This window comes from Ischnura elegans, chromosome 10 (assembly GCF_921293095.1).
Source record: "Ischnura elegans chromosome 10, ioIscEleg1.1, whole genome shotgun sequence".
Lineage (NCBI taxonomy): Eukaryota > Metazoa > Arthropoda > Insecta > Odonata > Coenagrionidae > Ischnura > Ischnura elegans.
In genome coordinates, this window is record NC_060255.1 from 69,037,067 (window position 1) to 69,051,829 (window position 14,763).

The 14,763-nt window shown below is 35.6% G+C and overlaps 1 protein-coding gene across 1 annotated transcript in view; it reads right to left on the reverse strand.

Annotated features, from left to right (window-relative positions):
• Positions 1-2,541: 2,541 nt before the first annotated feature.
• Positions 2,542-14,763, reverse strand: part of LOC124166658 (tRNA pseudouridine(38/39) synthase) — a 30,667-nt gene continuing 18,445 nt past the window's right edge. Inside the window, exons 6-8 of the mRNA XM_046544281.1 lie at positions 12,162-12,308; positions 7,375-7,511; positions 2,542-3,702 (exon numbers count right to left, since the gene is read on the reverse strand). Coding sequence (XP_046400237.1) covers positions 3,647-3,702; positions 7,375-7,511; positions 12,162-12,308 — 340 coding nt within the window. The 3' untranslated portion in view covers positions 2,542-3,646. The remainder of the gene's footprint in view (positions 3,703-7,374; positions 7,512-12,161; positions 12,309-14,763) is intronic.

Sequence of the window (14,763 nt, forward strand, 5' to 3'; positions counted from 1 at the left end):
GTCACACCTTTCATCTATGCTCCCAGTAAATTTCTACAAATAAAATCCAAAATAAGGAAGAGATAGTAATTTGGAACATAAAGAAAAGGGAGCATATGAATAACCAATGGATTGGTACTAAACATCTTCTACATAATCCCCACTTAATAACTCTTGACCCATAGAGTTTCCGGAGAGCAGTGAGAGGACATTTTTCCTCAGATTTCACAAGGTCAGGGCTATATTTAAATTCTTAATTCATTCAGTGAAAATTTTTTAAACAATAACATTGGTCGCATATGCCAAGTTACCTTCTCAGTCATGTCATGTCATCTGAATATAGGGTTAAAAAAAAAAAGGCAAAAGAGTTGAGAAGAGGGTGTCTCATCAAGTGATATTCTGATACAAGCTGTTTGACACCTCATGCGACCATATCTGACCACCAATGAGTGTTCACTGAATAACCAGAGTAGGCAACCCGTCAATACAAAAAAGCACTAGGTCCCAGACATCCGAGGTCAAGTGGCCAATTGGTCTCATAAAAAAATTCTAGAGAACCAAATATCTCAGCAATACGAAGTTACCTCAGATATATACCAAAAAGTGCACACAAAGAAACTGGGCCAATAATATAAAATAATATTTAATATCATATGCCCAAGGCTTAGTTTGAGGTGAGCTCTAACATCGCCTCTGAAAACTAACCTTGAGGTTAACTCACTGACATAGGGAATTGCAGCAAAGGAAAGTATGCATAAAAACAACAATTTTCATCAGAAAAAAACTCAAAGGTGTTCTCTCTTCGAAAATAATGAAAATGTTTAAGATTGAAAAATTGATTCTTTCATCATTACCTAACATAACTTGACCTCCCTCACTATTTCAGTCCGATGAATGCATGTATTTTTTTCAGACTAATATTTCGCACAATGAATAACAGTTTCCATCCCAAACAGCATCCACTAGGTTAATAATCTTTTCTCTTGCAAGTGCAATCATTGAGAGAATTTTTTCAAATCCAAACATTTTTCATTTTTTGTTGATATCTGATGTTAATTGATGTCCTTGAGAACTTATGTTCCCTGGAATATTTTTTCCAGACAAATATTTAGCTGTGTATGATCCTCCAGGTTTCTGCCAGATGCCTACTTTTGGTCCCTTGCAGACACCCTTTTGGTGATCATGTCGGATAAAGTAAGTTTTCGAAAGACTTGTATATGAGCATGTGATGAGAAAAACTCCCCAAACTTTTTTGAGATCCAGCTATTTTGAACCTTCCTAAAAATCTGATCCAGGAGAAAACTTGAAGATGTTCCTTCCATTGACAATCCCTTGACTGCAGCATCTAAAGCAGAACAATTTGAAGATACTGCCAACAAAGCTTTGATCTACCACAATTTCACCATCTGGTACATACCATAAACAAAACTTGATCATGGTACAAATGTTAAAGCCCTGTAAAAGTAGTACCCTGAAATTTCTATGTAAGTGCTCACAATTTCATAAACTAAAATATGATTTGTTAATGACTCAATAGATAATGGGGGGGGGGGGGGAATGAGCTCCACTGCCTCTGCAGATAGATGATTCAAAATGATTTAATAGAATCATATAATGATTCAATAGCTGAAATATCAGGCTTTACAAACTGATATTACTAAATATTTCAGGAGGAGATTTGACAGGTTATTCAACTGCATAAATAAAACACTATTTAATTTCATAATATATAATTGACAACAGCATAATTGACCACATGTACAACAGCTTTCAACCTTTACCCCTCAAGGGTTAATTTTTGATACATATCAAAGTTTGAACAAAGTTTTACGCATTGTGAAGAAGGAAAGAAAGACTGTGTTAAATAAAAATGGATGGGAGGGAGAAAAATAAATTACTACAGCAATTAAAAGTTCTTGAAAAGATTAACTGAAGTATTACCAATGTGGACAGAAGAGTAAAAGAAGGGTAAAACGAACAACATCAGTGTAACAACATCTGAGAAACAACATCTCTGATCCACAACATCTGAGGTCCACAACATCTGACGTCACATTCAAAAGTTCATAGTGAGTGTATAGTGGTGGGGGAACCAAAAATGAAAAATTTGTGGAGATGGATGACAGAAAAAGTTCATTTGTTTAAATACCTGACACAGAAGAAAACTTAAAGAATTTTCTTCCATTCACGATCCCTAGGTAACCATACCCACAGCACCAATTTAAGTAGTAAAATGAAAGATAATGCCAATGAAGCTTTGATATATGTACCACAGTTTTACTCTATGGTACATAACAAAACCAAACTTTGATCATGGTGCAAATGTTATAAAGCCCTGAGAAAAAAGTATCCTGAAACTGCCATGTTACCATAGGCGGATCTGGGGGGGGGGGGGGGGGGGCTCGGGGGCACGTGCCCCTCCAGACCCTTAAAAAGTATGCAAGATTTTTAAAACGGTCCCGTTATCATTGCATTTGTTTTGTATTACGGGGTATACTTGTGCCCCCCCCCAGAACGAAATCCTGGGAGTGACCTTGTTTGTGCCCCCTTCCCCCCAGAAAGAAATCCTGGATCCACCCCTGTATGTTGCTGTTCACAATTCCATAAACTAAAATATGATCCGTTAATAATTCAATATCTGAAATATCAGGCTTTTCAATCAGACGTGGCTCAACATTTAAAGAAGAGATTTTGACAGGTTATTAAACAGCATACAACATGTAAGTGACAACAGCATGATTGGCCACAAGTAAACAGCTTCCAACCTCTACACCTCAATAGTTAATTTTTCATACACATCAAAGTTTGAACAAAGTTACACACAATGTAATGAAGGAAAGAAAAGTTGTTTTGAATAAAATAAAGAGAGGGAGAATCAGAAATGACTACATCAAGAGAAAAGTTCTTGAAAAGCTTAGCTGAAGTATTACCAATGTGTACAGAAGAGTAAATGGAGGGAAAAAAAACAACATCCAAGTCACAACATGTGAGAAACAACATCTGTGGTCAACAACATCTGACATCACATTTAAGGGTTGGATATTCTAAGTGGATAGTGGTGGGTGAATCAGCAATGAGAAATTTTTGGAGAGGGTTGAAGGAATACTAAGTTCATTTAAGTTGTTAAGTACAAATAGTGAGATAAAAAAGTGATTACCAAAATTTTATTAAATGCCTTTTAAATGTCGGTATCAAATTTCAACTGCAAGCTGAAATAGCACCAAAAAAGGAGGAATATGGTTAAAGTTAACCACAATGGGAAAAAGTTCCCATTTAAAATATTTTCACACAAAATCATAAACAAGGAATGTTTTGAAGGTCTTTAAGTATTAAGAATTTGATGAGCCATGAATAAAATTAAAATTGATTAACAGCAAACTGATTTTAGATAGGTGTTTTTAACAGAGATCAATTCAATACCATACAGCACTTAGACACAACAATTATGCAATCATTCTACTTTATGGTAATAAATGATGTCAAAATAAAATAATAATGCTACAAGTCAAATAAAATAAATTAGCTTGATTCATACCATTAGATCATTCCTTTTAAAAAAAAAAGTTGTTTTCAATTCCTGCCATTTTGTTAAAACCTGATCATACTGATTTTTACCATTCCACATGATAATCCTTTTCAGTAACATAATGAGACCTGACCTCATTTCTTACACATCAATCCGTCTCTTTTTTGCATAGTGGTCAATCTTGGATTCCAAACTATCTGAAAACAGAAGGAATAAAATGCATCACAACTGGATCCTTTGCCTAAAAATTCAAATTAAAACAGCAAATAACTAATCAAGTTAAGAAATATGCACCAAGAATTGTATTTTGTTAGAAATTTTTTGCAGATCATGAAAAGAGAACTCATCCATAAAAATAACAAAAACACCTTAAAATTCAACGGCAGGTGAGTAAAATTTGTTGAATTTAGATACTTGATCCAAAATGAAAGGAATTGGTTTATTACATAGACTTTTATATGACACTATCAGTTTCAAATCAGGTTGTTCCTATCATAATGAGACCTACTCCCAACTTCCTCTATGCTAAATTTATCGCTGGGTAAATTGCAACCCTGCAGCTATGGATTTAGGATTTGGATGAGGGGGAGGTGCTAGTGTACTCTCCTTTCCTGTATATATCCGACAACTTGACAAATTTACCATTTTATCAAGCGTAAATTAGATACCCAAGGGAGAGGGGGGGGGGGGGGTATAGTCCCCCTAGCCCAAGCCCAACTAAGATTTCTTATTTTTGCTCACATGCATATTTTAGCTACACACACACACACAAGCTAAGGTACACAAACAAAATATTTGATAAGGGTGAAAAGTTTATGACTTAGACTTTATGAGGATGTATCGTTGTTGTATTAATGGAATTTTCATTACTGCTACGTGATTATAGAAAAGAAATTCCCAGTTATTTCTCCGGCAAAAACTGTCTTTCTTTCTTTTCCCCAGATATTCTCATTAGGTAGTGTAATGTTCAGAGAAAATTTTAAGGGCACATACAAAAGTTGAGAAAACAACATAGGATTTCTTTAACTCAAATTTAATCAGCAAATGTATGAAAAGACAATATATGCAAAAACATAGCTTATTGAAAATTTTGGGTTAATTGGCCACTGACCAATGCAAAGACCTAAGTCCTCTTAAAATTTTTCCCTGATAACTCACAGAGATATTTCCCAGTTTTCCCCATCTTTTAATACTCCTAATATCATATATGAAGGGATAAAAAGGTTATTTAACAGTGGAAGAGTGAGCAGTTTCAGAACACTGGACACTTAAGACAATAACGATCAAACAAATATTTTGTTGCAAAAGTCAATTTGCTACTACATTGTGTAGGCCAAATGCAAGTCAATTCCATAAATGTAACAAGCATTGCTAATAGCAGTGGGTATGATGACTCACATTCCATCTTAACACGTTGCGTACGGATGGCGCGAATTCTCGTCATTTTTTTCCCGAATGTTCCGGACGGATGACGAAGATTCTCGTCATTTAGGCGCGTCAACCTACACAATTTTAAAGCGTACAGTACGTATTCGTTAGTACGTTTTCAGTTGTTGTTCGTTATTCATAATGAATTGATGCATCATAACGTTTGATTGGGTAAAGTTATATTCTAAACATTAGTTTACCCCGGTACGCAACGTGTTAATAATAATGTTTCTTTCAGTCACCATGAACAAAGCGATACGCAAATGTTATTTCATCAGTTTCTTTGACTTTTCCTCAGGATGCCATTCTAATTGCTGTTTTCGTGAAAACAGTTTTACCCTTTCGAGACGGTGGAGTTCTCGACTTAGTATGACTGCTGTAGTGAGCCCCAAGAGACTCTTCTTTCTCGTGGTACGGAGCATTTTTGGAGGGCATTCGTTAAGAAGGGTCTCGCTGAACCTTTTTCGACCCCTCCACGCAGGGACTTCGCATTATCTCTGACTCCGAGAGTAGTTGTGCTCCCTCCTTTCCGGGTTTACGACCATACCTGCGGCATTGGTTCGCGGTCAACTTATGTATCGCTTATATGTATTTAGCAAATTGATAATTGTTGCTTGCACGTAAATTACAGACTTTGAAATGAATTCCTCATTTTTATCTGAGCATTGTCAAATTTTAAACGAAGTTCTAAGGCCATTATTAACGCATTTAACGCAGCAACAATTTCCATGTTGATGTTTATACATAACTCGAGATATAAGTTAATATTTGTCGTAGAATTTCGTTTAAAAATTGTAAATGCTGCTCAAAAGACAAATAATTCAATTCTTAGTGCATATTTCTTGAGAAATGAACAAATATTTATTTCGAAAATTGACTGTATAAACAATTGAATGACCGCTGTCCCATACCGCCGAGAGGGGTTCTAAAAGACGAAGAGTCCAGGTACCTGCTCCCGGATTCCGAGGGTTAATCCCAAACCCCGAAGCATTGGGTCCCGAGACAAAGATGTCGTAAACCCACGAGGGGAGGGAGCTAGGAAACGTCCACACGTATATATACGTGTACAGTAGGGAAAAGGTTAAGAAGGGTGTCGCGGATAATCACATGCTCTAAGCACGAACCTTTCTCGACCCTTCCTAACAGGGACTCCGCACTATCTTGGACTATGAGGGAAGTAGGGCTCCCTCCTTTCAGGGCTTATAACCCTACCAGCGGCAATGGTTTGTAGTCAATCATTCTTAGTTTATATGAATTAGCAATATGGATAATTGTCGCTCGAACTTAAATTGCAGACTTCAAATTGAATTCCTCTTTTTTTCCTAGAGTTGTCAAATTTTGAATGAAGCTCTACCGTCAATATTAGCGCATTTAATGAAGCAACAATTTCCATTTTGATGTTTATACTGAAATCGAGATACATATAAGTTAATATTTATCAAAGAATTTTGTGTAAAATTTGTGAACACTGCTCAAAAGACAAAGAATTCAATTCTTAGCTTATATTTTTTGAGAAAGGAACAAATATTTATTTCGAAGACTGACTGAACAATTGAATGACCACAGTCCCTTACCACAAAGATGGGGTAATATAAGACGAGGGGTCCGGGTACCTGCTCCCAGATTTCGAGAGTATGGCCTAAGTCCTACTTTGTTGGGTCCCGAAACTAAGACTTCGCAAACCCGTGATCATCATAAGAGGGGGAGGGCAAGGAAACTTATATTTTCGGCATTCGATCGCCTGCATATAAAAATCTCCGACGAAAATTTGCAACTTTTGTCTCCCGGGTTAAGAAACTTCCTGCTGCATATTTTTGTCATTAGTAAGGAAAGGGTTAACCAGCCTGCCCCCCTGTAATTTCTAGTAAAATAAAAAAATATGGTAATCTTTACGGTAGATCTCCGATGAAAGTTTTTAGTTCACCAGCTTAACAAACAATGTTTAAAAATAATTAATGAATTATATAAGCCACTTGTCTATGTATATCAGGCTTCAGACATAATCACCGAGAAGTATTACACACCACCAAGGTGTCACGGTAAGCAATGAAACCTCTTGCCCAAAAAACAGCTATCTTAACACGTTGCGTACGGATGGCAAGAATTCTCGTCATTTTTTTCCCAAACGTTCCGGACGGATGACGAAGATTCTCGTCATTTAGGCGTGTCAACCTAAACAATTTTAAAGCGTACAATACGTATTCGTTAGTACGTTTTCATTTGTTGTTCGTTATTTATAATGAATTGATACATCATAACGTTTGATTGGGTAAAGTTATATTCCAAACATTAGCTTTTTAACCATGTCTAAACCAAAGGCATTACACCCTAACAGGCACATATTTCCAGAATCGGCGTTCCTAGGAATTTAAATACCCCGGTATGCAATGTGATAATCCACCCCTGCATATAATGATAAAGAGTTTGGACTAAATACTTACTACATTTTTCTCTTTGCAGAAGGGGAACATAAGATCGAGGCCTGACACCTTTCAGGAGGCAGTTAGTAAGCTCTGAACCATCCACATCGTCACATCCACTGCCAAGCTCCGAGATCATCTGCTTAATCATGGCCGACCTGTGAAAACAATCATTTCAGTTAAAGAAACGTCAGCTTTAAAGCTCATCAGCACACATCAGTGGGGTAGCCAGGAATTTATTCCGGGAGGGGGGTCCAAAACCAGGGGGGAAAGTTTTTGCAAAACAGGGTACTAAGTAGAGGGTTTTTAACTAATTTCATACATTCCATACTCGAAAAAAACTTCATTTGTCAAAGAAATCTTTTGTCAATTCATGATTTTTCAATATTTTGCTTTCTTCTATGAAGGAAAGTTGTTCTGTTTTTATATTTTGGGGGAAGGGTCCGGAAACCCCACTCCAAAAAATGGATTTTTATCCATGGATTATGAAAAAATTTCATACAATCAATCATTAAACAATACATTTCTTCAAGGCTGGACACAGGATTTTTTTGGAGATGGGGGAAGGGTCACAAAGGCATGACAGGAAAATATGTAGTCTTCTCATATTTGAGATTAAAAACAACATACAAAAATTACTACATGATATATTCTCTTTATTTTAAGATGAAAGATATTAATGTGGAACTAAATGATTGAGGCTCCGTAATAAACAGAATAAAACAAACGTAATGGTAACGTATTAAAAATTTTGCCTATTTTTTTAAATGCCTGTGGAGGGCACATGAAATCTTAGAAATTCTCCACCTAGAAACAAAAGCAAAAAAATTAGACGTCCTCAAAATCATGGAAATACAAAAATAAACTAAAAAATATGAACACTCCCCTGATGAATGAAAATCTATTTCATTCTCCCTCACCATTACTGACAATACAATTTCAAGAAACGAGACACACATAAAATAGCAATTTTATCCATGAAGTGTTAAAAACAATTCTCCATCAACCCATAGATGTGAGTTTGGACCCGAGATTTCCTACCATCCCCATTGACCCCGAAAAATTGTTGAAATCCAAAGGTTTTTAAATTTCCTAACAACCCTTTACAAGTAACCTCACCCAAATGCTGTACCTCCCTCTTCACACCATTGAAGAGCAATAAAAGAATGAAACAGGGACAACCACCCAGGAGAAGAAGATCATCTGGACGAGGACTCCATCCAGACGACCACAACGCGAAAGAAGGCAGTGAAGGTGCGCGTGGTACCCTAACCCACCCTGGAACCTTTCTCTCCCTCCCTCACTCTGCTCCCATTACGACACCTTAAAAAAAATGACCCTTCTCCCATAATCTTCAATATCCCTACTTCTCGACAACCAAATGCCATATTCCACCGTACCCCCTCCCTTTAAGCACAAAGACGTACATAAGGAAGAACTCTTAAGACTTATGCTGCACTTGATGTTGTTTGTAACAACAAACACGTCGTGTTAAAATAAAATCCAGTGGTAATATCGCAATGTCTAATTTTACTAACCTTACGAGAAAACTAGCACAGAGCCCCTCTGAATATCTCTCAGCTATTAAAAGTTGTGGACTGATTTAATGGTCTGAGATGAAAAATTTATTTTAAATTGGATAATAGGAACTACTGCTCCAGTGCTCTGAAGAAAATTTTTCAAAAAATTCAGGCAGATTGCGGAAACAGATGCTTATGGAAACCACTTAATACATAATTACTATGGTCATTTCAATAACAACTACATAAATATGACAATAAATTTCACTATCATTTTAAAAACATTGTACGTTATTTAATTGAATACATGATGTAATGTCTACTTCTTCCCCGGCGAACAATAGCAGTGAAGATTTCTCGGGTCTTGCACCGGATAAAGTCCTGCATATCTCAGGATTTGGATTCCTGAATCCCTGAAAACGATAGGTGAGTTGTTTTTCAAAACGTTGGAAGGAGATATGGAGGACCTCATCCAGTGCACGACCGAAGAAATCTTCACTACTAATGAAATTCATGGTTGAGTGGGAATTGACAAAAAATTACCAATACAGGCAACTCATATTCTCCCTAAGTAAATTTCTGGATTCCTGGTTATCTACAGAACATCCTTTCTTTGTTCAATCATTTTTATTTACTCCTCAAATCCTCCTCTCTCTTTCCCCACATTTTTTTAAAAGCACATACACTCTTCCCACTCCTTAAGACTGTATTCCCGATGATTACCATAAATGATTGAAACCAACCTAACCATCTGTATTACTAAAGGCCTGTTCATTGGAAAAAAAGCAAAAAATTAAACAAATGTTAAATGATTTTCTGCATTATTAAAATAATTTTTTCTATCTTAACATACTACTGCTATCTATTTTCTATGCACTACTGTTTCCTTACCCACCCTTTTGACATCTTACCCCACTGGTGGGGTAAAGTGATAGAATTTCTTCCTTTTATTTTGGTGAGATATTTCTCGTAATTCAAGAGAGAAATGCATAGTATCAAATTTTTTATTGAACATAAAGGTTGAAAGAATTTGTCCTTTCAAATTTCAGGTATTTAAAGATCTTAATAAACTAAGGGATAAAATCTGAAGCTTAGGTTCACCATCTTACCCCACCTTCTCCCACTTCATTACCACACAATAATCAATTTTTAAGGATAAATGAAAGTTGCTAACTTCAATCAGCAACAAAAATGAAACTTCAGAATGAATACAGAGCCCCTCTGAATATCTCTCAGCTATTAAAAGATGTGCAATGATATAATTGTCTGAGATGAAAAATGTATTTTAAATTGGATAATAATCTGCCAGTGCCCTAAAGTAGATTTTTTCAAAAAATCAGGCAGATTTCGGAAACAACTCTTTCGCTTCAACTCTAACAGCTGACTCGCCACGAGAGCTGCTTACTGGGAAAACTAAATTTTCAATACTAAGAGAGCAATCTCTTGGAAATTCTGAAGACTTATCGAACGACCCATGTAAACTAAAGAGACAATTTGCATAATATTTAAGAACAAGGTGAGACAGCCAGTGATAATACAACTACAATGGTAAACTGCCACTGATTAGACTTCAAGTATGTTCATATTATGTATTTATACATCTGACAATTTTCAGAAACAGAAAAAATATCCAGTGACCACCTGTTTTGGCAGTGATTCTTTGGGAAGCCTAGTTATCTCTTATACTGAATTACCAAAATAAATTCCTGATAAGGTATTCTTGGGCATTATAATTTATTTCTTAAATATATGAGTTTCTTTGCATAACTTCATCAAGCAATTCAAGGATTTAAAGATCATAAGCTTTCACGTGAATACTATCAATGCATGGATTACTATATTATTTTCCACCTAAATGTATAAATTAATCTTATTTCTAACAAGTAAATTTAAATAAAAAATGCCTTTTATATTTATTTTGAGACACTGTGAGTAACTTTTGCCATTAAAAGGAGCGGACAGTACAAAAAGTTCTATTTTTATTATATTCATTATGTTGCTCTGCCATTTCTTGCAAGAATACAGTTGAATCTTTCTATAAAATAATACCAAAAGAAATACCTTTTTCATTCTTATGAGCCATGAATAGGCCAAACCAAACAGGTCTACAGCCAGTGGCGCCGACTCCATGGGACCTGAGGGGGCCCGAGCCCCCTCAAAAATTCGTTATGGGTGTGAGGAAAAAATGTGCCAGGCTTGTCTAGTTTCCCTAGAGTGTCCAGATATCAAGATTCAAGTTATCAGGGTTCTAATTTTGATCATATGACTCTTCTAAAATGCTTTAAAAAAATTAGAACTCACTACTTATAAAATTTCCTGTGGCAAGATCCCAGGTTTGGGCCCCCCCCAATATTTTTTGTAAGTGGGCATCCCTGTCTATGGAGGCATGCAGCCAGAAATTTGTTTCAAGGGAACTTATATGGTATGCGGGTTGCCTGTGCATATTTATATTTTGTTGTCAATTTGCATGCATCGGAAAAGCATACATTTCATTAAATAATCTATGCATGTATTTTGTTTTCAAAGCCCTAAAAGTTAAATCCATTGTTGATTAAAACATTCAATTCGGGCCTGATTTTCATTAAAGTCGTCAAAATCGGCCGTAAAAATAAGAAAGAAAAATAAAGGGAGGTTTCCGCGCCATGACTTCCGTTCAAATACTGCTTTTTACAAACAGCACACACGGTTCAAAGGGAAGCTTGCTGAAGGTTATACACATGCTCAGAAGACTCGGAAGTGGATTTTAGTAATGTACAGAGGTGGAGAAAGGGCTCCCGGCCAGACTGGCAGACCACGTCAATTGATATGCTCTGCATTAAATGTGTTAATGGCAGACAGTGAGGTGATACTATATCAATACTTAAAAATGGAGTGCCAAAAGATAGTTTTCCCTGGGTTAGTGGTCTCCTCAGCAGATGCATTGCAGGTAGTTGCAGCAAGGGGTAAACATTTTGGGGAGCTGAAGGCCCCGAAGTACCTGGCGACGTACCTGGGTCCATGCACTGCTGAGATACTTAAAACAATAGGTATTTTATTACAGGGTTTCAGCCCAAATGACATAGGTCAAATGTTAGTTTCCTCAAAATGCAGAAACCAAATTCTAATTCATTAAGAATCATGGATAATGAAATGCCTAGATTCAAACAGTTAAAAAAAATTAAAATTAAATAAATTATTACTATGTATGTATGTGTAAATTCAACCCTAAGAAAGCAATCAAAAGCATTTACAAAAATATAGATATGTAATGATATTTGCATTTAATAGAGAGAGTTAACTAACACACACCTTACAGACAGCATAGTCCATTCTTTCTGTAAATCCTTGATGATATATAAAATAGTTGATCTGTCATACACCCAGTTCAGGGTTGATTCAAAATCACTGGCAAAAAGGTTGAGAGGTATTTCAGATGCCATTGTGTACTGCGGTTTCCTGTAAAATTTGTTAAATACCATGAATGATTAAACACAGCAGATACATTGAACTATCATAGTAAATAAGAAGTCTAGAATTCACACAATAATTAGATGATATTTTTGAAAAAATGTTCGGAGTCTGAAAAAACTTAAGGCATCCTCATTTCATACACAGGCCTACATATACTCATATTCAGAAATTATAAGCATGCTAAAATCACCTAAACACTAATTCAATGAAATCTACATGACATTGACTGGATCTTGATTCCAAAAGTATCATATCAATTGAAGCACAGCAATTCAAATCTTTAAAAATGTAATGGAATAAAAGTCCTGCAGACTTTTAAGTACTCTCTTCAACATTGAGCAAATACATACTTAATCCCATTAATCTTACACCAAGCTCTAGGATATATGCAAGACAAGGACTTACTTTTCCCAGTAATGTGAACAGAAATATCTACAACCTTGTTTTACAACATGGAAAGCATATGAGGTATGATCGGGCATTAACATATTTATCGCATAAATGACTATATGTATAGCCGGATAAATGTTTGTTTTTCTTTTTTATTGTATTTAAATTTGTAACAAATAATTATTCTTTAATTATTTAATATTTTGTTGTTATAAGTGCACTTTAAATTGGCAGTATTGCTGTATGTGTATCTCTTTATTAAAATAAAAAAAAATAAATAAATAAAAATAATATTATGAAAGATTTTCTGAATGTAAAACTTAGAAAAATGTGTGCACACAAAGAATGCAATGTTATTGAAGAGCATTCATAACTTAAATCAGGATAATTCAGGTGCATACATACTAATACAGTGAGTCCTCGTTTAACGTTGTTGATTCGTTCCTGAAAAACTCGACGTTAAGCGAAACAACGTTAAACGATGCAGTGTTTCCCATAAGAAACAATGTAAAAAATTTAAATTGGTTCCTAGCCATGTTCCTAACAATCCATTTCTTCGTGAAGAATCCAGAATTTCCCGGGCGAGGATCCAAGGAGGCCAATTATCGGAGCCGTAACTTTAAGCAGACTTTGTGACCAATCGGGAGACACCTGAATCAGGCCAAAACGAAAAAAAAGCACGAGGATGAAGGGCGAGTCAATTTTCGTGATGATATGAATTCTTAAACCCGGCGGAAATCGCGAGAAACATTCATTACCGATTATTCACTTCAGCATGATAACTGTTCAGGTTTCTCGGGTTAACAGATTTGAGTAAAACTTAATTGATTAAGTAATTGGGCTTTATTGCCAACAAAGAAAATACATTCCCTTGCTACACACCATGGCCCCCTGGGCCCATGGTAACACACCAGGCTCACATACCAACACATACAGAGTGACTGCGAGAGACTGACCAGACTGGCTCTCCCGCCAACTAACGTGCGTAACCAACGTGCGCACACCAACGTGCGCCACCAACGTGCGTACACCAACGTGCGCACACCAACGTGCGCATGCGCATCAACAGTTTTGCGCAATATAGATGTACCACACATATATCCAACACACCTCCTTACATCTATATTGCACTTACACTAATTCAAACCCAACACATTTCGAAAACTTTCAAACTTTTGACGACACAAGGATTTAGTAAATACATCAGCAACATTATCCTCTGAATTTACCTTGACAATATCAATCATACCATCCCTAACACATTCATGCACATAATGGTAGTGTACCTCAATATGCTTTGAATTTTTAGTAAAATTACCATGCTTTGCAATATCAATTGCACCTGAATTATCTTCATAAACCTTCATTGGCTTTATTAATTGTACATCAAATGTACTCAATAACTCTTTTATAAATTTTAATTCACTCACTGCTTCTGACAAAGCTACATACTCTGCAAAAGTTGAAGCTTTCGTCACAGACTTTTGCTTTTTCGATTTCCAATATACAACATTCCCAAATAATCTTATAACATAACCTGTTGTGGATTTCCTATCCAAATAATCACCTGCCCAATCAGCATCAACATAACAATCAATAATATTTACACAATCATTCATTTTGTAACATAATTTCAAATCCTTTGTTAAAATTAAATATTTCAAAATTCTTAAAGCATACTTAAAATGCATTTCATTATAACAATTTTGATATCTACTTAAGTAATTAACGCTGAAACTTATGTCAGGTCTTGTAGCTGAACTTATGTATAATAAGGCACCAATTAAATTTCTGAATTTAATGTTTTTGTCACAGATATCCGCCTTCTCAATTTTTAAGTTTACTTCCATTGGTGTATTGTACAATTTACTATTTTCTAAATTATATTTCTTAACCAATGATTCAATATACTTGGTTTGATTTAATTTCAATTCATGCTTGTGGGACTCATATTCAATGGTAATCCCAAGATACTCTTTAACTTTCCCAAGATCTTTCATTTTAAATTTTTCAGATAGTAAGACTTTAACTTTCTGTATTTCTTTCTTAT